This window comes from Agelaius phoeniceus, chromosome 28 (assembly GCF_051311805.1).
Source record: "Agelaius phoeniceus isolate bAgePho1 chromosome 28, bAgePho1.hap1, whole genome shotgun sequence".
Taxonomy (NCBI): domain Eukaryota; kingdom Metazoa; phylum Chordata; class Aves; order Passeriformes; family Icteridae; genus Agelaius; species Agelaius phoeniceus.
This window is the reverse complement of record NC_135292.1, coordinates 5490580-5515028: the sequence shown is the minus strand read 5'-3', so window position 1 is coordinate 5515028 and position 24449 is coordinate 5490580. Positions and strand designations below refer to the sequence as shown.

Below are 24449 nucleotides of genomic sequence, written 5' to 3'. Positions count from 1 at the left end.
GACGGCCAACATTTCCTGGACATCCCATATGGGGGTCGGGGCTTCCGACGGACTCCACTGGTTATTACCTCTCTGCCTCGCCCGACGACTCGGTTGCTGCGAGCCTCGGGGTTTGCCATCTTCTCGGCAGCAGAGGTATTCTTCAGGAGCCGGATAAACCTCCCGTTTCCACTTTTTAGCACTGGCGGCCCAGTTATCAGCTTTTATTAATGAGAGGTCACGCCGCAAACTGGGGGCTTTCTTCCGACACACCACTTCCAGGATGTCCAGGAGAAAGGGGATCGGTTCGTTAGGGTGGTAGCAGAACCGATCAGGATTTACCCCTTTGGAAAAGGTTTCCCACCACTCGTCAGATCCGAGCTTTACCTCCCCCGTAGCAACTCTGCTACTAAGAATGATAGAAGTTAGTCTCCTCTCTTTCTCATAGCACGGCGTACAAATTCCCCTAGGTGTTCTACCACTCCGACAATGAGAGCACCAAGGTTCGTGACACAATTTACAGGAAAAGCATACAAGGGGGTGACAGTCACAATCTAACCAGTTACACTTTAACCTAATATCTTTGTTTTGTGCTTTTTCCCCCTCCCATGTGTGCCCTTTATGTTCTAATCTCGGGGACTTAAAGTAGGGCTTTCTCAACTCGTCCTCTAAGAGTTTGCAATATCCAAGAGCCTCCCGATTCCCTATTAGGTGGGTTTGGAGATAATGGTTATCTCCAACCCAGATTATTATCCAAATCATTTATCAGTTCGTTTCAGCTTTAATTTGGTTTCTCCCGGGAGACTGCAAACCTCCCAGCTGTGAGGGGGTTTTACCGGTCCTTTTATGTGACTAGCATGAGTCCATCCTTTTTCAGCGGTTCGTATGGCTGCTTCTGTGGTGAGGAGTACTTGGAACGGTCCTTCCCACCTTGGAGTCAAGGGGTTTTCTTTCCAGCTTTTCACGAGCACCCAATCTCCTGGCTGTACCTGGTGTAAGATAAAATCTAAAGGAGGCCGTTGTGCTAACATACCTTTTTCCCATAATGCCTTTCTGTACTTTGTCAATTCCACCAAATATTTTTGCGTACATGTGTCATTAATGACAGGATGTTCGTTAGGATTTTCTAGGTTATACGGCATCCCATACATCATTTCAAAGGGTGATACCCCTAAATCAGCTCTAGGTCTTGTTCTTATATTTAGCAACGCTAGAGGAATACATTTAACCCAGGTCAAATTGGTTTCTGCTACCAGTTTGGTCAATTGCTTTTTTATTTCCCCATTCATTCGTTCAACTCGCCCAGAGCTCTGGGGATGCCAGGGGGCATGTTGTTCCCACCGTATGCCCAGAGCTGTTGCTAAGTTTTGGGTAACTTGGGAAATAAAATGCGGCCCTCTATCTGAGTCAATGACTTCTGGGACCCCGTATCACGGGATTATCTCTTCCATCAATATTTTCGTAACTACTTTGGCTGTTTCTCTTACGGTTGGGAAGGCTTCCACAAAATGTGTTAGGTGGTCCACCAAGACCAATAAATATTTGGTTCTCCCTACTTTGGGGAGCTCGGTGAAATCTATCTGAATGTGGGAGAAAGGCCTTTTCACTAGCAGTCGGCCTCCCTCCGGTAATTTTCTCAAATTTTTTCTATTTACTTGTAAGCAAATTAGGCATCCTCTGGTTACTTGTTTGGCAATGTCCCAGATTCCCACACTCACATACTTTGCAGCAAAATAATCTACCAATCCCTGTGATCCCCAATGTGTTTTTTGATGTATCTTAGTCAGTAATCTATGTGCCAATGCTCTAGGTATTATTTCTCTGCCATCTGCTAATTTCCATGCTCCTTGTGCATCCCTTTTAGCTCCTAGTTTTTGTATTTTATTCTCTTCCTCTTTATTAAACTTGATGTCGGGGTCAGGTTCTGGTGTTTGGGAGTGTTCTATGTTTTCCTGCAAAGTGAGGAGTCTCAGGGCAGCCCGTTTAGCCTCCTGGTCAGCTGCATTATTTCCCCTACTTCTCAAATCCAGTCCTTTTTGGTGACCTTTCAGGTGAACTATAGCTATTTTTCTGGGTTTTCGTAGGTCACTGAGCACGTCTAATATTAATTTACGGTGAACTAAATCTTTCCCTTGTGAATTTATTAGTCCTCTTTCCTCCCATATTTTGCCAAATGTATGGACTACCCCATAGCTATATTTCGAGTCCGTAAAAATAGTCCCATCTTTTCCTGTTAACCATTCCAGGGCTCGTAGTACAGCATATAGTTCACATGCTTGGGCGGACCAGGATCCACTAAGGGGTCCCGATTCTATCACTTCCAGGTTGGGTCCCCTTATGATAGCATATCCTGATTTTCTCCTTCCCTCAACTACTCTGGAGGATCCATCCACAGTCTTCCTCCTTTTTCCAATTCTTCTTCTTCCAAATCTGGTCTGATTTTTGTCTGTTCTTCTATAGTCACTATACAATCATGTGTTAGTGCTTCTTCTGGTCCTCCATATAAGAAGGAAGCTGGATTTTGGATATTAGTAGTTTCTAGAGTTAAATTTGGAGCCTCAATTAATATTCCTTCATATTTTAGAAGCCTTGCGTCTGAGATCCATTTTTCAGCCTTTTGCTGTAAGACTCCCCATACGTTATGGGGGGACAGCACTTTCAGGCTGCTATTAAATGTAATTTTCCGGGCTTCTTCTACCAAAAGAGCACATCCTACAATTGCTTGTAAGCACGTAGGCCATCCTCTGCTTACTGGGTCCAAGATCTTTGATAGATAAGCCACCGGTTTCCTTTTCTCTGCCCATTCTTGAGTAAGGACCCCATATGCGACCCCCTTGTCTACGTTTATGAACAAAAAGAAGGGTCTATTAGTATTAGGTAAACTTAATACCGGGGCATGGATTAGGCTCTCTTTAAGCTCTTGCAGCCTTTCGGTGTCCTCCTGATCCCATTTTAGGAGTCCCTCTTGAGTAAGTTTCTGATACAAGAAAGTCGCCTTACTACTGTAGTTTTCAATCCATTGTCGACAATAACCAGTTAGTCCAAGTATTTGCCTGATTTGTCTCTTATTTCTTGGAATTGGTAATGCTAAAATCGCCTGTATTCGTTCGGGGTCTATTCTCTTCTCTCCTTTCTTTAGATAATGGCCTAGGTATTTTACTTCTTCTTCGACAAATTGTAGTTTTGCCTTGGAGACTTTCAATCCCTTTAATCCTAAAAAGTTCAATAACTTAATACTTTCTTTCCGTACATTCTCTTCCTGCTGCTCCGCCAGGAGTAGATCATCTACGTATTGGATTAATGTAACCCCTGGCCCCACTTGGTAATCCTGTAAAATTTGCTCTAAAGCCTGCCCAAAGAGATTAGGGGACTCAGTGAATCCTTGAGGGAGTACCGTCCATCTTAATTGTTGTCTCCTTCCCGTATCGGGGTCTTCCCATTCAAATGCAAAATAATCCCGGCTTTCTTTAGCCAAAGGGCATGCCCAAAAGGCATCTTTGAGATCTATAACACTGTACCATAAATTCTCAGGCCCCAGTTTAGTCAAGAGGGTATAAGGATTTGCCACCACCGGGAACTGGGCTACATTCGCTTGTTTATTTCCCTTAAATCATGCACCAATCGATAGGTGCCGTTTGGCTTTTTAACTGGTAGGATGGGAGTATTGAACGGAGACATACAGGGTTCTAACAATCCATTATTCAACAACCTTTCTATTTCTGGTTTTAATCCTCGTCTCCCTTCTGGGGATAATGGGTATTGCTTAATTCGGACGGGGACATCCGGATTTTTGATAGTTACCGAAAATGGAGTGATTTTTAGCTGTCCCACGCTCTCAGGCGTGTACCAGACTTCGGGGTTAATTTGCTTTTCATCTTCTACCCTTAAAGGGCATAATTTAATTTTTAATTCCTTATTATCTACACCTATACTAATCCCTAATTCTATAATCATGTCTCGCCCGAGCAGATTATAATCTGACTCGGGTACCAATAATAGATTTCCCATCCCTATTTTGGATCCTGATTCTATAGTCACATTTTTTATGATTTGTACTTCAAAAGGTTCCCCTTTCGCCCCTATGACAGTGGCAGTTTCTTTAGAGATGGTACATCCTTTTGGTAGGTTCTGTACCGTGGATCTTTCTGCCCCCGTATCTACCAAGAATTCCATTTCTTGGTTGTGGGGACCCACTTTAAGTTTTATCAAGGGCTCTTTATGATTTTTCCGGGTCCCCACCAAATAGAGCCCCTGACCCCCCTAGTCCATTTGGAACTGCTTCTCGTCTCTGATTCGGACTCTACATTCTCGCTTAAAATGCCCTTTTTTTCCGCAATAAAAACACACCTTCACCCCTTCTGACTCCCCTATACTTTTCTCTTTTTGTTCACTCGAACCTCCCTTTCGCCCTTCTCTTTGGTACCTCCCCCCACCTGTTGCTGCGACCATCAACCTTACTTGTCTGCGGTCTCTTTCGTCGTCCCTACGGACATATACTTTCTGTGCCTCCCTAAGCAGTTCATCCAGCCCCCTGTCCTGCCAGTCCTCTAATTTCTGGATTTTCTTCTTTATGTTGTCCCACGATTTTAAAACGAAATGGACTTTCAGCATTGACTGTGAAGTTTGGCTATCGGGGTCCATTCTGGAGTACAATCATAAGTTCTGCCGTAATCTCTCGAGCCATTCCGTAGGCGACTCGTCCTTCTTTTGCCTATCGTTGAATGCCCGATCTATATTTTGCCCTCTCGGGACTGAGTCCCTAATCCCCTGAATAATTATGGTCCTTAAATCCTGCATATGTGTTCTATGTGCCGCATTTTGATGGTCCCAATGGGGGTTCTGTAGGGGCCATTTAGCATCCGCAGCCAGGCCTTGGACATGCTGCGTGTCCCAAATACACATTCCTTCCCTTCTTATCATATTCCGTTCTTCAGTAGAGAACAGAATGCCCAAAATGGACTGCATTTCTTCCCAGGTATAGATGTTTGGTCCTAAGAACTGGTCGACCCTCTCGGCTACCCCAAAAGGGTCCTCTAATAAATGTCCCATGTCCTTCTTAAAGTCTCGTACATCTGCCGAACTCAAGGGGACAGTAATAAATCCTATACCCGCCTGTGGTCCACCCATGGGCATCTCCCGTAGAGGGAATAGCCCCGTCTCAACCCTACTGCGGCTCCTTGTAATCGGGCCTTGGTAACCGGTTTGGTTAACCTCCCCTTGGTTACCCTCTTCATCATTGTTCGGTGCAGGTGGTTGTGGAGGTGGTGGGGCATTGGGTGCTGGCGGTGGGACATATGGGGGCGGTGCTATAATTAAGTCGCCCAAATGATTGTCCCTCTTCCCCTTTCTGTCCGGATCCCCTTTCCCTTCTCTTAATTGGAAAACATACACTTCGGGTCTTGCTACCCATATTTTGGCATAATCACTCTCTTACGAGAAGGGCTCTTTAGAATTTACCCATAGGTTCAAGTCCTGTCGAACCCAGTCTTCAGATGATCCAAACACGGGCCAAAAAACTTCTTTGGAAATCTCTTTCCCACCCCATACTTCCATGCAATAATGTATCATTCTGGCCCTATCCTTAGTCTCGGTCCCCGGATAATGCTTCCAATTACTAAGCATAAATCCTAGGGGACTGTCCCTTGGAATGGGGGGGAGTTTGACTTGGGTTGGGGTCTTGCTTTTCCCCTGCCCCATTCGTCCGGAGTGCCTTCTTTCACTCTCAAATTCCTTTCACTTCCCCTTTTTCGTGGCCCGAGCCCTCGCGGGTCTACGGGAACCGCACTACTCAAGGGTCCGCACTCACTTGGAGAGTCCGGCTGCCGGCCCTCCTCTCATTCACACTTGTCCACCGCCACACTCCGAGATCCCAACCCCGCCCGAACGGATTCCCTTTTATACTTACGCGTCCTGCATCTTCGTCCGGACTCCGTGCACAGATTATTAAGGGGTTCACCAGTATAATTTGTCCCGTTTGCTTACTAGTATATATTTTAGGGTCGTCGGTGAGAGTGGCGGAGGTTCTCCCAGAGGGGCCACCCGGAAAGCACTGGATGAGGCGCCCCCCACTCTGGGTAGATCTTACCCGATCCAAACTCTCATCCGAGTCACAGCACCAAATTGTTATAAAATTGACTCAAAATGAGTAATTTCCAATCAAAGAATTTATTAATTATTGAAGCAGTTATACTATGTAAGCAAAGGCTCAGCGCTGGGCGACAGGGGAGTCTCCGCTCCACTACTGCCGCCCCAACTAGTTTCTGATTCAGTCCTTTTATCCTCTCCATCCTTCAGGAGTCCATGTTATCTCGGAGTTCTCTGCGCCTGCGCTGGTTGTTGCTAGGGGGTCATCCTTCTGTCTCCTGGTGGTCGGTGATAAAGGCTGCGGAGTCTTCCTCAGCCGTGTCTTCTTCACCCTATGTCCTTATTTGGTGACTTCTCTGTGGAAAATTACCAAAATCTTATGATTAATGCAATATGTGCCCTATCAAGCTTAAGCAAGCAAATGTCCCGCCTTGCAAACTGTGCCCTATCAAGCTTAAGCAAGCAAATATCCTGCCTTGCAGACTGTTTATCTGCCCCTGCCCCTTCCCCAGCTTTTCCCTGGTCGTTATCTCTGTGAGTTATCTGCTTGTACCATTTGTCAGCGGGAAAGGTTTCCCTGCTGGGTGTTAATCTGCCCCTGCCCTTTCCCCAGCCTTTCCCTGGTCGTTATTTCTGTGAGTTATCTGCTTGTACCATTTGCTGGGTGGGACTGTGTGTGGGCGTTGATGTTTTGTTGCTGGTCGTTATCTCTGTGGGTGTCTTTTGGGCTATTCCCAGTCTGTTCGGATGTTAAACTCGTCTCCATTGAGTGGTGGAGATGAGTTTAACATCCGAACAGACTGGGAACCCCTTAAATAAAACCTTTAAAATTTCTTTCCCAAAGGCAAACCTTTGAGTAGAGAAACCTTTCTGAGCAGAGAAAGAAGATTTAAAAGAAGCAGGATGGGTACATTTTGCAGCAGTGCAGTCGCAGGCAGCCCAGAGTGTGGGTGTGAGTGAGCCCCAGGGTGGAATTGTGCCGCGGTGCTCCCCAGCAGCTGTGGCAGTGCAGGCCCAGCCAGCGCTGGAGCTGCAGCAGCGGCAGCGAGGCTTGGCCGCAGTGGCTGGAGGTGCCAGGGGAGGGTGGCCAGGATTCCCGAGGGTTTGAGCAGAGGATCTGTGGGCAGGCCCAGGGGCTTGGCCCGCTGTGGAGCCCTGGCTGCTGCTGCGTTGCCTTCAGGGCAGGCTCAGTGGGGCTCCCATGGTCCTGCTGCAGGCGGGAAGTGCAAATCTCCGGGGCTTCAGAGCCCCTGAGGCCAGGCTGAGGGGTCCCCCCGTGCTCAGCTGTGCTGGCGGCTGTTTCTGGCCTCAGGGACACTTGGCGTGGGCCCCTTGGCCACCAGTGGTGCTGCTTTGCACTCCTTAGGCAGGAGCCGATGGCCTGGCTGCGTGTTGGCAACAGCAAAGTCCCAGGGCAGGCTCTGTGCCAGCCCAGCTTCCTGGGGGAGAGATTCCACAGGAGACAGGATTCTGGCTACAGCCTGCCTTAAATTTACATCCCTTATTTCCACCCTGCACTAGGTGGAGAATTGCCCAGGTAAGGAATTCCAGACATGAATTCCAAGGGAGATAATTGAATATCTGCCTTGGGTCTGGCTCTTTTTCTTGCCAAGGCCAATGGCAAAAGCTGTACCCATGGCATCTTGGTTTCCATCTCCGGCTTCCAAAGGTGTTTCTTTATTTCCCCATTCATTCTTTCTACCCAACCCGAGCTCTGGGCTTGCCAGGGGTTATGGAGGTCCCATTGTATTCCTAAAGCTGCCATAACCCCCTGAAGGGTCTTTCCTGTAAAATGAGTTCCCCATCTGAATCTATTGCTTCCACAATCCATTATCTTTGAATTGTTTTAGCAATAGGTTAATAAGTGATCCAGTGATTGCTGAAGCAGTCAGAATTGCTTTTGCCCCCCTGTTAGGTGCCATGGTGTCACCAGATGATTTTGAAGCCTTCCTGCTCAGGGCATTTCAGTGCCAGGCTCTTACAAGCACCCACAGCTCCGCGGGTTGAGCTGAGCATGGGCCGGTGACCTGCGCTTTGTCTGATTCCCCGTCCTTAATAACAGCCTGTCTTGTAGCTCTTTTCCCTCCTGCTGCCCTTGCAGAGCCATCCACAAACACATTGTCTCCCTCAGGCCAGGGAATGTCCCATCAATCTCTCCCAGCCTGGCTCGGGAGCTCTGTCCCTTGGGTGCAGTCCTGGGTTCCTTGCCAGCCCCTCTCCAGGCTGTTCAAACAGGAGGCTGGGTTAAACCCTTGCCCTGTCCTCAGTTCTGAATCCTCCTGTGCCACTGAACAAGTTTCATACTGTAATCACCGAGCCCTGCTCATCCATTTAGAGGCTCTTTTGGTTGTCAAAGCTTTAACTTGATGCCAGACTTGAACTCTAGGAGATCCTTCTGTTGTCATCAGTTTTCAGGCCTCTGCTCCCACGGAAGCTGTGGCTGCACAATTCTGCAGACAATGAGGCTGCTCTCTGGCCACTGGGTTAAACATTTTAGCACAAGAATTCCTTTGGCAAGACCCTGTTTAACGTCCACCTATAATTCAAATTCTTTTTCCCTGTCTGGAAGGCCCAGGCCACTCGCCTCAGTTAATCTTAATTTTAACACTTGAAAATTCTGTGTTTCCCCCTTGTGTCCATCCATCCAGTTTGTTGACTGGCAGGATAGGAGTGTTGTAGGGAGACATCCTTGGCTCCAAAAGCCCTGCCTTTAACAGGGACTCAATACCAGGCTGTGAGCCCTTCCTTCCCTCTCTTGGAACAGGGTATTGCTTGTCCTGGTTGCTTTAATTTGTAGAGGCTCCATATCTAATTTTCTGTATTTCCCTGGGGCTGCCCACACTTCTGGGTTCACTTCAGCATAGGCCTTGTCAGACTTTTGACACAGAGGTACAACAGAACTAGCCTCTGTATCCCTTTTTACAGTATTAAAATCCAGCTCTCAAACTCCTTCCTAGTTAATTACAATCACAGGAGGAAGAAAAAGAAATTCATTTATTTCAAACCTATCCCCCACAGCTTCTAATAGTGGTTGAACAAATCATACCTGCTCATCTTTCCCACTCATTCCCTTAAAAATTAAAATATTCCTTTACTATTTTCCCCTTTAGGTCTAAGATTCAGAGCAGATTGAGAGGCCCCTGTGTCCATCAGGAAATGCCTCCTCTCAATGCAGACCCACCTGAATGTTCTCAAGGGCTCCAGTGTGGAGGGTCCCTGGTGTGATGGGAGCTGTGTCAGCCCTGCCAATCCATGTCCATCACGGGCTGGACTTGCTGGTCCTGAGGGTGCTGCTGTCTGTGCTTGCAGTGTCCTTGTGCCCTGCAGCTGGAGCCCTGATTCCTTGCCAGGGGCTGTTTGGGTGGGCTGTGCCCTGCCGAGGAGGGCAATGCCTCTGCCGGGTGCTTGTGGCCGAGCCGTGCCCTGGGTGCTGGGGCCCCCTTGGGCCCTGGGGCTGATCCCTCAGGGGCTGTAGGAGCTCTGCCCTGGCCTTTGCCTTCAGCTTGGCCTTTTGCTGCTCCCTTCTTGCATTCACCTGCTGGGCCTTTGTGCCCAAGTGCTGCAGGGCCTTCTTCTGCCCCTCCTGCAGCCCCCCTCAGTGCCTGTGGGTGCTTGTCTTGCTTTACAAGACAGGTGTCTGCTTGGGAAGGCAGAAAAAGCCTCTCTTGGAATGGAGAATGCAAACCCCCTCCCTCTTAATTTTTAGGATAGTGAAATCAAGGGGCTCTCAGGCAAAGATATGGGATTAGGAATAACGGTTCTTTACTAGTGTGTATAATATAATAATAGTAGTGTGTATCAACAGCTCCGGCAGTGACAACAAACAGAGCCCGGAGCCGGTCCCGGCCTTTCGGCTGCGGCGCTTTCCCCTTGGGTGCAGTTCCGGGCACGGCCGGCAGGGGCGCCGGTGGCTCCCGCGGGGCGGGGCAGCGCATCCCTGCCATGGGAACCTCTCTTAACGGCAATAGAGCAATCCCTTCATCTAACTCTTTCACTTTTTTACCTTCTGTAGCCTTTCTCCCGTGTTTTGGGAAAGAATTTGGAGAGGGCTGCCTTTTAACTGAGCTCCTAGTGTTTCGATAAGGTGCTTCCTGTAGAGAGAGGGATTTTCCCTGAACAGCAGGAGCTGTGGTTACCAAGGGGACGTAACTCAGAGCAGGAGGGGTCAGGGGAGGATATCCCGCCGAGGCTCGGTCGGAGTGTGGGCAGGGTGTGCTGCCGGAATCGCCAGAGGGGGATCTTCCCGCGGAGGCCGAGCCGGAGCGTGGGCAGCCCCCACATGGCTTCTGGCGGCTGATCCGGCAGCTCCCGGCAGAGAAAAGGCAGGTGGGAGACCCCGGCAGCAGCAGCGGCGCTGCCCAGCGCAGCTGGCACGGGCAGGGCAGCCGGGGATGGGATGGCTGGGACCCGCCCTCGGTGCGGTCGGCGCGGTGACCTCGGCCCACGCGGCAGGACAGAGCAACCCCATCTTGCCCAGCATGGCCGGCAGAGCGGCCGCGGGCCGGGCAGTGGGGCCAGGGCACACAAATTCACCGCCAGCGCCGGGGCAGGTGGAGCTGCCCTGGGCAGTGAGCCCGCACCTGGGATGGAAACCGGGGCAGGCGGAGCTGAGGCGGGCAGCGAGCCGGGACCCGGGACAGGCGCCTCGGCCGCCAACGCAGGGGGCAAGAGCTGCAGAGGATCCCACTCTCTTTCTGACTTTTCCTCTTGTTCCCCTCCCTTTCATTTCCCCTTTTTATTTTCTTGGTTTTTTCCTCGGGTGTTTCTGATACTTCAAAGATTTTTATTCTCCTAAAATCTCCTGTCTAACATATGGCATATTCTCTTTCTTCTAGATTAAATGGGTTTTTTTCCAAATAAATCCAGAACCTAACAAATCTAAACTTCTGCTTGGATATTTTGAAATGGTCGACGAGCTAACTCATGACCTCCTAATGTTGTTTTTCTCATCACCTTTTTATTTATCCTTTGGCAAATTAAGCATCTTTCAGTTACTTGCTTTGCTACACCAAAAATCCCAGTGCACCCAAAATTCCTTTAAAAATGATCACACAAAGCTTGAGTACGCCAGTGGGGTTTCTGATGCACGTCTTCTAATCTTTTCCTAGTAAGCACATTTTATTAAGTAATTGTCTTCCATGTAGAAGTTTCTATTTCCCTGATTTATCTTGTTCATTTCCTATCTTGTTTAATTCTTTTTTCTCGGCTTCCATAAACTTTGGAATTTCCAGTTTTTCCTCGTTTGGAGTTAATATTAAACTAACTCTTTCAGCTCCATTTTCTGCTGCATCCTTAGCTTTGTGATCTGCCCCCAGTTTGCCCAGTTTGCCTCTCCTTTGGCCCGGGCCGGGTTCCCCCCGCCCGCAGCGGCTGGGAGCAGCCGAGAGCCCCGCGCTGCCCATGCCGACCTGGCCTGGCTCCATGGCCGCTGCTGCCGCGGGCTGCGAGGGCTGCGGGAACGGGGCACCGAGGGTGTGGCTGCTGCTGGGGGAGGAGGAGGAGGGAGGGAAGGGCAGGGATGGAGGGGGAGGAGGAGGTGGGTAAGGGGGGAGGAGGGGGAGAAGGAATGGAAGGGGCGGGATGGAAGAGGAGCAGGAGGTGGGGATAAGACAGGGGAGGAGGAGGAGGGGGGATGGAAGAGGAGGAGCGGGAGGAGAAAGAGCAGTGAAGGAGGCGGGGTTAGGGCGGAGGAGAAGAGGGAGGTGGAGATAGGACAGAGGAGGAGCGGGAGGAAGAGGAAGAGGAGGGACAAGGGCGGATCAAGGCTGAGCTGCGGGAGCCACGCGGTCTCGATCCCTGCCTGAATTCGCAGCCCCCACCTGTGGGATCATTGCCCCCCCCATGGCTCCGGTGAGCGGGGAGGGGGAGCCCGGCCCGGATATCCCGGGGGTCCCTGGGTTGGGTTTCTGGGGGGATGTTTGGAGAATGAAGAAGTCCAAGGCTGAGCGGAAAAGGCCCCTCGGGGGGACATCGGGGGGTGGCGGTGGCGGCTGCCGGCAGAGGCAGCCTGGAGGAGCAGAGCCCTGTGTCCCCCAGGAGGCCAAAGTGGGGAGGCCAGAGAGGGGGGAGCGCCGCCATTGGCGGGAGCCTCAAGAGCCTGGAGAGGGGCAGGGGGGACTCCTTGGAGGCGCTGCAGCCCAGAGCAGAGAATGAGGGGAGAAGGGAGCCCGGGAGCCAAAACAGCCCTGGCATCCTGAAATGGGGAGAGCCAAGAGGGGGCAGTGCGTCCCCAGAGATGGTCTGGGGAGATCTCGTTGCCCTTGCCTGTGGCACGGAGGCAAATCCCATGCTGTCCTTGTCCTTCCTCGCCCAGAGCAGGAGCTGAGCATGGAGAGCAGGGAGGACAAATGCCCGCGGCAGAACCTGGTGGCAGAGGCCGTTTTGAGCGGCTCCACGGTGCAGGAAGCCAACGGGGAGGAAAAGCCCCGGAGATGCTGCACGAGGAGGGGCTGCAAACGCAGATGGGGGGGATGCGAGGGGGAAAGAGCCAGCCTGGGCCGGGAAGGCGGCCGGAGATGGAGGCAGAGCTCGGAGCTGGTGCTCCATGAGCAGCTCCATGATGGGGAGAAGCCCCACATGTGCGTGGAGTGTGGGAAGAGCTTCAGGAGGAACTGCCACCTGATCAGGCACCAGAGGATCCACACTGGGGAACGGCCCTACGAGTGTGGGGAGTGTGGGAAGAGCTTCAGCTGCAGCTCCAGCCTGATCAGGCACCAGAGGACCCACACTGGGGAGAGGCCCTATGAGTGCTCCAAGTGTGCGAAGAGGTTTCAGACCAGCTCCAGTCTCTTCCGGCACTATCAGAGTCACACAGAGGAGAGGCCCTTCCAATGCCCCGACTGCGGGAAGGGATTCAAGCGCAACTCCACCCTCGTCTCCCATCGGCGCATCCACAGTGGGGAGAGGCCCTACAAGTGTGATAAATGCAGGAAGAGGTTTCAGACCAGCTCCAATCTCCTCCAGCACTATTGGATTCACACAGAGGAGAGGCCCTTCCAATGCCCCGACTGCGGGAAGGGATTCCAGCGCAACTCCACCCTCGTCTCCCATCGGCGCATCCACACAGGGGAGAGGCCCTACAAGTGTGATAAATGCAGGAAGAGGTTTCAGACCAGCTCCAATCTCCTCCAGCACTATTGGATTCACACAGAGGAGAGGCCCTTCCAATGCCCCGACTGTGGGAAGGGATTCCAGCGCAACTCCACCCTCGTCACCCACCGGCGCATCCACACAGGGGAGAGGCCCTACGAGTGTCCCCAGTGTGGGAAGAGCTTCTCACAGAGCTCTCACTTGACCCGACACCAACGGAGGCACCGGTAAGGGAAGCCCTGCGAGTGCCCCGAGTGCGGGAAGAGCTTCGTGCGCTGCTGCAGCTCCATCCCCCACTGGAGGAGGCACTTTGGGCACAGCCCTGGTCACTCACATTCCCTGTGATCCATGTTGGGAACACTCCTAGCTGCTTGTCCTTTGGTTTGGCCTGAATTTTTTTCTCTTCTCCATCTCTCTCTACTTCAAAAGCCAAGAGGGATCTATCTGTCACCTCAAAACCACTCTAATTCCACTGAAAATAACTGAACTTTAACCCAAAAAGGCTCAATCCTGCCTTAAATTCCTTGTTCCCTCCTCAAAAAAACTCAATCCCATGCCAAACTCAATCCATTCCACACCCACCAGGGTGAGATGGGGTTGGAAGGAGATTGGGAGAAGTGGGATCCCAATTTGGAGCAATGGGATGGGGATTGTGTGTGCCTGGGTGTGTGGGATGTATTTGATAGCAAATAAAACTTTCCGAGTTACTGATTTCTGCCTCGTTCATTTTCAGTCATTTCTGTTTGCAGAGTGCCACCTTCTCAGCTGATTCAATTCCTATAAAAGTCCCATTTTTTAAATCATCTATCCCAAACAATCCAAAAACCAATATTGAAATAAAACCACCCCCACGCAATTAATTTTTTAATAATAATTTTAATTTTTCAAGAGTACTTAAGGATGTTATTAAAGTTTAATTGTTTAGTTGAAATGTCTGAGAAATTATAGTGGTGTTTGGTTTTGTGTTTAGTATATTTGTAATATGAATTGTTTTACTAAGGTGTGTTAGATTTCATGGTAGTTTCTTTAGATTTTTTTATCTAAAAAAATTAGTCATCGAGTTAAAATTTTCAAAAGGTATTTCTTGATATATAATTTGTTTATTTATATGCATTGGTAATATTATAGTAATACTTATTTTTGGTTTGAGTTAAATCACTGTTGGAGTATTGTAAAGAAGAGTTGATTTTTTTTATTATAATTTATTTAATTTCAATTATTATTTCTTTGTTTATAATTTTATTGCAATTTGTTGAGGGGATAGGAAGGAAGTTCAAGGGCAGGAACATTTTTTCCTGGCTGGGAACTGGAATTCCAGACCCAGGGAGTGTGTGCAGGACCCCACAGACTGGGATCAAAGATGGGCTGGGATCAAATATGGGCTGGGATCAAATATGGGCTGGGATCAAAGATTGGCTGGGATCAAATATGGGCTGGGATCCTTTGGATTGGGGCTGCACAGGCTGGGACCATATGGATCAGGACCACACAGACTGGGATCAACTGGACTGGGATCAAATATGGACTGGGACTGTTTCTGAAAGTAACTTTGTTCTATAGTTTTTATTTCTGTTGTTAATTAAGCTCAGTGAAAAGGCTGCTTCTGTTAAACTGCCTGCTTGGGTGGGATAACATCCAATGCACACGGGATGAGGACACCTGTACAGATCTGCCAACTATCAGCACTCCCTGTCTGAAGGCAGAGTGCACCAAGGCCCAAAAACTGGAGGCGATAAAGAGAAGGAGCCAAAACCACAGCCAAGAAACACACATGCTCTGAAAAGGCAGACCCAGGGAGGGGCCATGTAAAATCATTCCTGGAATATGTAAAGTAGTTGATGGATATGCATGAGGCTCTATGAATATGCACCAGGCTGATGTAAGGGGAAAGGTATTTCAGGGCGATGCAGATTCCTTGGTTGTTGCTTTAGTCCATTCTTATCACCTCCAGTTTTTGGGCTTTGCTCCACTCTGACTCTGAGAAATTGAGGTTTTGGGATTTTTAGTATGTTGTGGATGGAAGCAAAATGGAGGGCACAGTGTTTCGTCCTGGGTTTCTTCTTCATGCTTCTTCCTTCTTCTTCATGGGTTTGGGTGGCTTTTTGTAATTGGGCAGAAATTCCACATTGCAGGCTCTTTGGGATCAGGTATTGGGTTAAAAGGGAAAATAATCTAGGTGTCAGTTCTTAGTTGGATAGTTTAGTCTTAAAAGACCTTGGAACAAGAGATTGTTGGCCATTTTGTGCCTTCTAATGAAAAGCTGCTGAACTCCCAGTAATGAGGCTGTTTTACTGATAAGAAATAATAAACACTTGAGTCCGAACATGAATTACTGTCTCAAGTGCCTTCAATCCAGAGCCAGTGAAACCAACAACTGGTACCCCACAGCTTGAGGTAGTGCCAAGGCAGAACTTGTTCATGCTCTTTTCCCCTGGTGATTTTCTACTCCCGTTCAGACTCTGATAGCAAAGCCGTGCTGGTGACAAAAGATTGACCTTGGCATCCTGGGGCACTTTCTGGGTGGGTGTTTGAATCTGCTTTTCCAGGCCTCGGGCTGAGCAGGGTGAGGCCGAGGCCTGGGCCCCTCCAGGCGGCGCCGGGAGCGCCCGGGGCAGCGGCGAGGGGCGGCCCTGAGGGGCGGCACAGGGGGCATTTCCCCCGAGCGGGCGGGCGGGCGGGCGGCGGGGAAAGGCGCCCTGGGCACAAGGGCAGGCACAAGGGCCCCGGCTCTCTGCAGTGCGGGCGGCCCAGCGCCAATCGCTGCTCCCGGAGCCGCTGCCAGGGCCGGGTCTCCTCCCCGCCGCTGACCCTGCACCTGCAGCGCTGCCTCCGCCTCTGCCGGGCTCCCCGGCACGGACGGCAAGGACGTGGACACGCTGCAGCAGGGGCCCAGCAGGGACACCCAGATGGTGCCGGGGCTGCAGCTCCTCTCCTGCAAGGAAAGGCTGACACAGCTCGGCTTCTTCAGCCTGGGAAAGAGACCCAGCCTTGATCCAGCTGTGGCCTTCCAGTACCTGAGGGCAACCCACAAGAAAGCTGGACAGGGACTTTGTATGAGGGCAGGCAAGGACAGGACAATGGAGCATGGATCCAAATGGAGAGAGATTAGGTTTAGGTAAGGGATTCAGAAAAAAGGCTCTCCTGGAACAGGTTGCCCAGAGAAGGTGGGCCTGTCCCGTCCCTGACAGTGTTCAAGGCCAGGCTGCATGGAGCTCTAGACAAGCCGGTCCAGTGCAAGGGGTCCCCAGCCACAGCAGGGGGGTTGCAGCCATGGGATTTTCCAGATCCCTTCCAAGCCAAACCATGCCAGGACTCCATGATTCTGGGATACTTCCCCTCCTCATCCTCTGGCAGAAAAAGAAACCTGGCCCCAAGTTCCACACTGCAGACCATGTCTTTTGGCAGCCTGCAACTGTGTCAACAGAGACAGAGATGACATTACTGACACGATTTCCCTTTTCTACTTGAAAAGTAAATGCTCTGCTCCTGTCCACTCTGGCAAAATTGTCAGAAGAGGCAATTGTTCCCCATGAAATGCTTGGTCTCATGCAAAGAAGAAAGAAGCCAGAAGCCAACAGTCTTCGTTATTGCTACATTGTTTTCTTTGGTTACTTCTCTAATAGGAATGACTTTGGGGTGTGATTTGTTTGTTTCTCTCTTTCGTTCCTTGGGGCGCACGGCGGCTCCTCCGTTGGGTTCGCGGGGGCAACGCAGGAACGGCCGCGAGCTCCGGCGGCTCCGCAGCAGCAGCAGCAGCAGCAGCAGCAGCAGCAGCAGTGCTTCTCTTGATTGGTTTTCCGCTTGACTTTTCACTCGCTCGACATCCCCTTCTCCCTCTCACACTCACTCTACTCCCATCCCGTGCCGTTCCGTCCGTGTTCCGGCTCTCCCAGCCCAGCTGATGCCGCGTCCCGCAAGGCGCCCCTCGGCGGGGCCGCCCCATGCCCGCCCCTGCCCGGCCCGCCGTGGTTCCGCCTCGGCCGGGCTCTCTCCATCCTGGCTGTGGCGCCGCTGGAAGAGCCGCTCGCTCTGGTGCTGGCGGAGCAGCGCGGGCTTTTGGCTGCGCCTGGCGCGGGCTCTGGCCCAGCCCCGGCCGAGGCCCCGGCCCCGAACGAAGCCCCTGCCACGATTCCGCCCGCAGCCGCCCCGCTGCCGCCCGGCTCAAGCCCCGTGGCCGACAGCGTGGCCGGCAGCTGCCCCGCTCCGAGCTCCGCCGCTCGCCAGCTCTGCCACCGGCCCCGAGCCACCGCAGCCCGGGGCGGTTCGGCAAGCAGCAGCGCGCTGGGCGGGCGGGTGCCCCGGGCAGAAGAGCGGCAGCGCAGTGCCACCTGCACGGGCGGAGAGGCCTCCCCTGGAGCAGCTCTAGCGGCAGGGCCCGCTGCTGGGCAGCGGCGCTGCGGCAGCGTTTACTCCGGTCCCCGCCTCGCCGACGGCGCCCCGGGAAGAGACGGGGCCGGCTCGGAGGGCGGCGGCGGGCGGCGAGCGACGAGGTCAGCCCGCCGCTGGCCTTGGCTCGCAGGCAGCCATCAAGCGAGTGTCCCGGGAGCGCATCTCGGAGTGGGCGCGGCTGGGGAGTGAGCGGGGCCAGCGGGAGGAGCCGGCGGGGCGTGCCGGGCGGGGCTGAGGCGAGGCCCGGCAGGGCGGCAGCCGGAACGCTGCGAGGGCAGCGAGCGTGGAGTGAGCGGGGGCTGCGCAGCGCCCCGGGCCGGGCCATGGCGAGCTGTAGCGGGGCCGGGCAGGGCTGCCCAAGGCGCGGCGCAGCTTCGGCCCCGCTGACGGCATCGCGGTCCCCCCGCAGTGCAAGGGCGCCCTTGTGCCCCTGGAGCTGGCGCTGCTGTGGATGGTGTCGCGGCCTGGCTTCCGTGGCGTCGTGCGGCTCCTGGACTGGTTCGAGGTGCCCGAGGGCTTCACGCTGCTCATGGAGCGTCCGCAGCGCTGTCAGCACCTCTGGTACTTCCTGCACGAGCGGCGGTTCCTGACAGAGCCCGTGGGGCGGGGGCTGTTCCGCCAGGTGCTGGAGGCCATGGGGCACTGCAGCAGCCGCGGCGTCCTGCACCGCCACATCAAGGCTGAGAACGTCCTCGTCGACCTGGCCACGGGTGAGGCGAAGCTCATCGACTTCGGCTGCGGCACGATCCTCCAGGACACGTTCTACACCCAGATGTCAGGTGACCCAAAGCCGGGGCCTAGCTGGGCAGCACAAGTTCCTCCCTTGGCTGGCAGAGGGGGAAGAGGGAGGGAAGGAAGGAGGGAAGGAAGGAGGGGGAATCCATCTTCAGCCAGCTGCAGCCAAGTTGCTTTGTGGCAGGGCAGGGGCTGGCTGTTGTGGAACGGGAGCTGGCTGGGAGGGAGGGAGCAGCATGGGCCTGATGAGCTGCGCCCGTGTCCCATAGGAAAGCTGGAGTACAGCCCACTGGAGTGGATCCTCTTTGGCTGCTACCATGGCCAGCCAGCCACCATCTGGTCCCTGGGCATCCTGCTCTATGAGCTGCTCTGTGGGCACCTTCCTTTCCACACCAACAAGGACATCGTCCGGGGCCAGCTCTTCTTCCCACCCTGGGTGTCTCAAGGTGGGGATGCGCCTTCAAGGCACGAGGGGAAGAACAGGGCTGGGAGGAGTGGCTGGCACATAAGCGTCCTGCTCTTGCAGCTGGTGAGGAGGTGGATCTCCTGGGCTTAGCTGGAGGAGGTGGCACCTGTGCCTCTGTGCTGGTGTCCTCCGCAAGAGAGGATCGATAGGAAGCTTTTGGCTGCAGCTCTGAGCACTCCTGGTGTGGCCTGGGCGCTGTGGAATGTGGGAGAGCATGGACAGGAGCCTTGTCCCGCTGAGCGGCGGTTTCTGGTTTCTCTCCGCAGAGTGCCAGCACCTCATCAGGTGGTGTTTATGCATGGAGCCCACAGACAGGCCAGCACTGGAGGACCTTTTTGAGCATTCTTGGCTGCAGGAGCCCTGCCTGGCCCAGGAGACAGCAGAGATGCCCCCTGTGCACAGGAGGATCCAGGAGCCCAGCAAGCAGCAGCGGCACACGTCTCGTGGCGCTGGAAGAAAACCCCGGAGCGTTTCCCTGCGGCCGCGGCGCGGAGGAGAGAGCGCAGCCGAGGAGATGCTGCTTCCGCTGGTCCCCGCGAGCTGTGGAGGGAGCGGCTCCATGCTGCCCGTCCCATTGGAGAAGTGGTGGCAGTGCGGTGAAGGTGCCACGGACTGGGACAGGGGAAACATCCCCCTGCAGCTCAATGGCATCGTGATGTCCCCGCAAGCCGGGGCACAGCTGGCGTGTTCTTCTGGAGCACGATATGGAGCTGGGAACACCATCCTGGAGCTGGCTGCTGGCGGGGCAGAGCCGATTGGCTTTGGCTGCGGCCCCTGCCTGGAGGACACGCTCTGCGCCCCGATGGAATCAAGATGAGTCCCCAGCCGGCGCAGGGGCGGGGGGATGCTGGTGCTCCCAGGCACGGCAGGGCTCGGCCTGGCCATGCGCCGGAGGTTCCCCGCTCGGCGGCGCTGGGGAATATTAATTTCTCCGCCGGCCGCCGAGCTGCTTTTTGGCAGGACAGGGGATGGATGTTGCTGAAGGGGAGCTGGCTCCTGGCCTTGCTGACAGCTTCTGCCAGCCAGCCTGGCACGGGCTGAGGCGGGGGCAGCCAGCCTGACAAAAGCATCCATCCATGTGGATGGGGGCGGCAGAGGGGGACGGGTTCCGAAGCCGTGCCCCAGCTGGTCTGCTCTGCACGCCCTTGAGGAAGGGGTGCGTTTATGGGCGGGAAAGGTGGGGATTTTCCCCACCCGTGGACAGGTTTAATTCTCACATGGAGTGGTCAGACCCTCCTCAGGCCCATGAAACGGTGACAGGCTTTGTGCTTTTTCTTGTTTCCAGGTCTTGTTTTGAATTGACTTTCGTGCAATTGTTCTTTGTTTTTCCCAGGAGGATTACACCTGGTGCCCGGACCGGACGGGGAAGCCCCTGCAGCGTCCGTGGAGCGCGTCCAGTGCCAGCGCTGCCCCAGGGGCCACGGTCTGCAGGGACAGCCCCTTCCAGAAGGACGAGGACCTGGTTTGGGATCGGCTCCTCTCCTGGCAGCAGCTCTGCAGAGGTGGGCACCCGGCTCCACAGCTCGGCTGGCAGAAGGGCTCCGGGCAGGCGGCAGCGGGCACATGGGCATCCCGCTCTTGCAGCTGCTGGGGAGGTTGCTGTGCCGGGATTAAGCAGAGGAGGTGGAACATGGCCTGCCCCGCTGCCCTTCTCTAAAAACAGAGAATGGGTTGGGAGGTTTGGGCTCTGAGCACAGCCAGCAGCCTGGCCCGGGCACAGGCCATGGCGGGACAGGGGGACAGGAGCCTGCTGCCACTGACCGTGGCTCTCTGGTTTCTCTCCGCAGGCTGCCAGCACCTCATGCCATGGGAACGGCACCGCTCGGCCTGCCAGGCTGGGAGGGCTGGAGGGTGGCCGGTGTTCATTTGCTGTCAAAAATAAATTGGGGTTTTTTGTCATTGTCATCATCAGAGCGTTTCTTTCCTCCTTTTCCAAGCTCTTGGCCTCCCTTCCTCCAGGGTAATCTTTTTTCTCCTTCCTCAACCGCTTGATGGCATTTGGCGGGGGGGTTAAGCAACGTGAAAAATTCAACAAGAGCTCCTGTTGCCAACTGCAGCAGCCCCTTCAAGAGCCCTGAGCTTCCACCAAGGTCAGTGTGTGCCTTGCAAAAGGAAGTGCTTTGCAGTGATGGGGTTGTTGCCCTGCTGCAAAAGCTGTGAGGAAATCAGAAATGGAAAAATGCCAATTGGGCTCAACCACTGCCCAGGTTCTTCAACTTTTCCCTCTTCTCCATGACAGGCAGGCAGTGCTGGACTCCAGTAAGGTTCAAGTTCTTGGTGCTCTCTGGCATCAAAGGGATCAAGTAAACTCTTGTACGCAGGGACTACAACAGGGCTACTTGTCAGAACCCAGGAAATTCCTCTGGCTGCCCTGGAGGACTCGAGCCCCTGCCCAGGGGGCTCAGAGACCCTGGCACAGAGCCCAAGACCCCTGTTCCTTTGATTTAGCCCTTGGAAAAAACAACCTTATGTGAAGAATTGCGAGCCATGACAGTTTCAGTAGAATGATAGTGAATTTATCCCAGGGTGGAAAATAGATTTTTGGGGGTTTCTAGAATGGGGCTTCAAGGGGCAAGATGGAGGAATCTGGGCTTGTCCAGCCTTTCTCCTTCTTCTTGGCCTCCATCTTCTACTGTGATGTTGGCACTTTTAGATTGGTTTAGAGTAGAAGCTCACAGTCTAACATAGGTGGTAGGTATTGGAAAGTAATTGTCAATATCGTACAGGTAGTTTTTAGGATAAAAAGATAACGCTGCCCTGGGGCAGGCAGAGTGCCTTAGACTGTGTTGCTGAGAGGATCTTGGCAGGACAGGAGAAAGAATTTTATAGATAAGATACAAGAAACAACCCTGAGAGCCAGAAATGAAGAGCTCTGACTCCTTCTTCGAGCGCCGGGCTGGGAAAAGAGACTTTGGAACTTATCTCGGGCTCGCTCTGACCAGCCAGAGACCCCGAGAGCATGAGTCCGTAAGACGAAATACTGAAGGATTGGCTCCAAAACATAAATATCCTTGTTGGCCGTGTCTTCTTGACCAAGAAATCCTTCAAAGCTCTTGTAACTACAAGTCTTGCGGCCCTGTGAGCCATGCGGTGCAGATGGGAGCCAAACTCACCCTTCCTGTCTATGTAGAAGAGAAGAAAAAGCAATGGCATCATCTGAGAAACTCAGAGGTCCGCTCTCTAGCTCCTTCCAAACTCCTTCAAATCGCCCAAAGTGCGATTTAGCTTACAAATAGGTGTCAAGGACTCTTAGTGCTGGCTCTTGGACTCCAGAGCAGCTGCTTTAGAATCTTCCACAGAGCCCTGTGCAGTTCTGTAGTGCCAGAAATGGATCATTTGAAGAAACTTTCCCAACTGACTTGCATGGAGGTTTGTTTGAAGGGTATTTGAGGAGAAAGGCTCCCGGCAGAGCTCTGGGCTTTGGCCTAGCTGTGTCCCCTGCTGATTGTCAAGTGTGCCATCAGCTGCAGGGCTTTCTGGGCTAAAACTATCATCAAGTCACTGGGACTTGCTCTTTTTGGCCTCTAAAAGCTGGAGCCACTTTCGGGGCAAATTTGGAGACCTCATCTCTGGGTGGATGGAGCAGCTAGGATTTTCCCAGTTGCTGGCAATGGTTCTCCAGGCCCTGGGTGTAAAACGGGGCTGCCCAGCAAGTGCGGATCTGCAAGATGATAAACAATTGTCTTGCTTTGAAAAGAGAGGTGTCTGCTAAGGAAGGCAGAAGCCTTCTCTGAAATGGAAAATGTCAATCCCCTCCCTTCAAATGATTCTCATTTAGAAATTCAAATGCTCTTGGGGAAAGATATGGGGATAGGACTGAGCCCACAGAGCCGGGCAGCGTTTGCTGATGCTCTGAGCCCTTGCTAAAGATCCTGTGCGGGCTGTCTCAGACACCTGGGGCCAGGGATTCCTTCCAAGCTGGGCCACTTTGGCTGGGCCGGGGGTGGCCCCGGGGCAGAAGGCAGTGTGTGCAAGGGCCCTGGGTGGCACGCTGCAGCCCGGTCACCGTGCCATGGAACGGAAGCCGGTGTCCAAGGCCCCTTTGTGACACGTGGGAAATAGAAGCTTGCCTGGCTGCTGGCAACACGCAACGGGGCACAACGGGACAGAGCGGTGCCGTGAGGAGCCCCCGCACAGCGCACTCGCTCCCGTCTGACCCGGAGCTTCTCCGCGGCGCTGTTCCTGCAGCTGAGCTCGAGGCCAGAGCACAGGACTCGCTGACCTGTGGCCTTCCTGAGGCTTCTATTCTGCAGCTGCCCTCAAGGGCAGAGCGTGGGACTTGGTGCCCCGGAGCTTTCCCAAGGCATCTCTCCTGCAAGGAGCTCCAGGCACAGCCATGGAGCAGAGACCCCCGAGAGTGCCCAAGCTGGCCTGGGTGGAGGAAGAGGAGGAGGAAGAAGAAGGCCCTGGAGCTGCCCCAGCACAGGAGACAGAAGAGGTGGTGCCGTTCCATCCAGCACAGGAGGGTGAGTGGCAGAGCTGGGCTGCAGGGCTGGAGCCTGCAGCCAATTGGCGCCATGCCATGCCATGCCATGCCATGCCATGCCATGCCATGCCATGCCATGCCATCCCCTGGGGAAATGCCCATGGACAGGAGCGAAGAGGGGCTGGGCAGACACCCCGCAGTGGCCGTGCTCCATCCCCTGGGGCATCCCGGGGCTCTCCCTGCCTGGGCAGCGCAGGGCTGGGCTGTGTTCTCCGGCCTCTCCCGCAGCCCCTCAGCTCTGGCTGCGCTCGCTCTTTGCCAGATGCAGCCCTGGAGCGCACACAAGAGCAGGAATCCAGCCGTGGCCGCTTCCGCAGAACAGCGCAGGTACCTGCAGCCACCCCCACCTGGGCTGGGCCTGCTGTCCCTGCTCAGCCCAGCACCATGTCTGCGGCACTCCATGCAACATCCCCGGCCTCTTGCCCTTCTCCTACAGCTCGTCTGCGACTTTATCCGGAGCATTGGGCAGGAAGAGACCAGCACCATGGGCACTGGGCTCAGAGCTCACTCAGAGCTCCTCAGTCATGAGACCAGTGCCGCCCTGCTGGATTTGCTCCTGGAGAAGGCTGTTGCCAGGCCAGAACAAGTGAGCAGCCTGGGGCCAGGCTTCAATTCCCCCATGAGTCCTGTGGCTTCCCCAGCCATGCCTGCTGGTCCCTGGGAGCCTTTGAGGCCATGGCAGTGCGCTGGCAAGGGAAGCATTTCTCTGGGGACCCTGGGGACATGGCTCCCTCTGGCAGCTTTCCAAGTCTCCCCGTGCCTTCTCCAGGTGCCCGCCATGGTGAGGTCCATTCACCGATGGCTCCTGGCCAATGATTCTGCCCAGCACAGGCTGGACAAGGCCCTGCTGAATCTCACCAGAGCACACCCGGGTGAGGCAGTGGTGACGCTCCTGCGTGCGGCCCCGTCCTGTGACAGGTATGGGGCCCACCTGCCCAGAGGGCTCAGGCCTCCCAGCCCATCACCCTGTACCGCCTGGCCCAGGTGTCTGAGCAACAGAGAGTTCCAGGGCCCTCTGGCTGCTGCCTTTCCCAGCCCTGGCACGTCAGCCCCTGAGCCTGCTGCCTGCTCCCTTGCCGTCCTTCAGGGGCCTGTCCCCACAGGGCTGGGCTGCCTGGCTGCTGCTGGCCAGGCCCAGTGGGCAGAGGAAGAGCCGGCGGTCAGCTCGGGCCCCTAGGGATGCCCAGGCCATGGTGCTGTGTCTGAGACCCCCCTGAGACA

At 53.9% G+C, this 24449-nt stretch overlaps 2 protein-coding genes across 2 annotated transcripts in view; one reads left to right on the top strand and one right to left on the bottom strand.

Annotated features, from left to right (window-relative positions):
- Nucleotides 1-24449, bottom strand: part of LOC143696103 (uncharacterized) — a 136133-nt gene that overhangs the window by 16733 nt on the left and 94951 nt on the right. The window lies entirely within an intron of this gene.
- Nucleotides 12315-13555, top strand: LOC143696096 (uncharacterized). The gene has a single exon (XM_077191303.1). It carries the CDS (start codon nucleotides 12391-12393, stop codon nucleotides 13381-13383), a length of 993 nt encoding a protein of 330 aa, XP_077047418.1. The 5' UTR covers nucleotides 12315-12390; the 3' UTR covers nucleotides 13384-13555.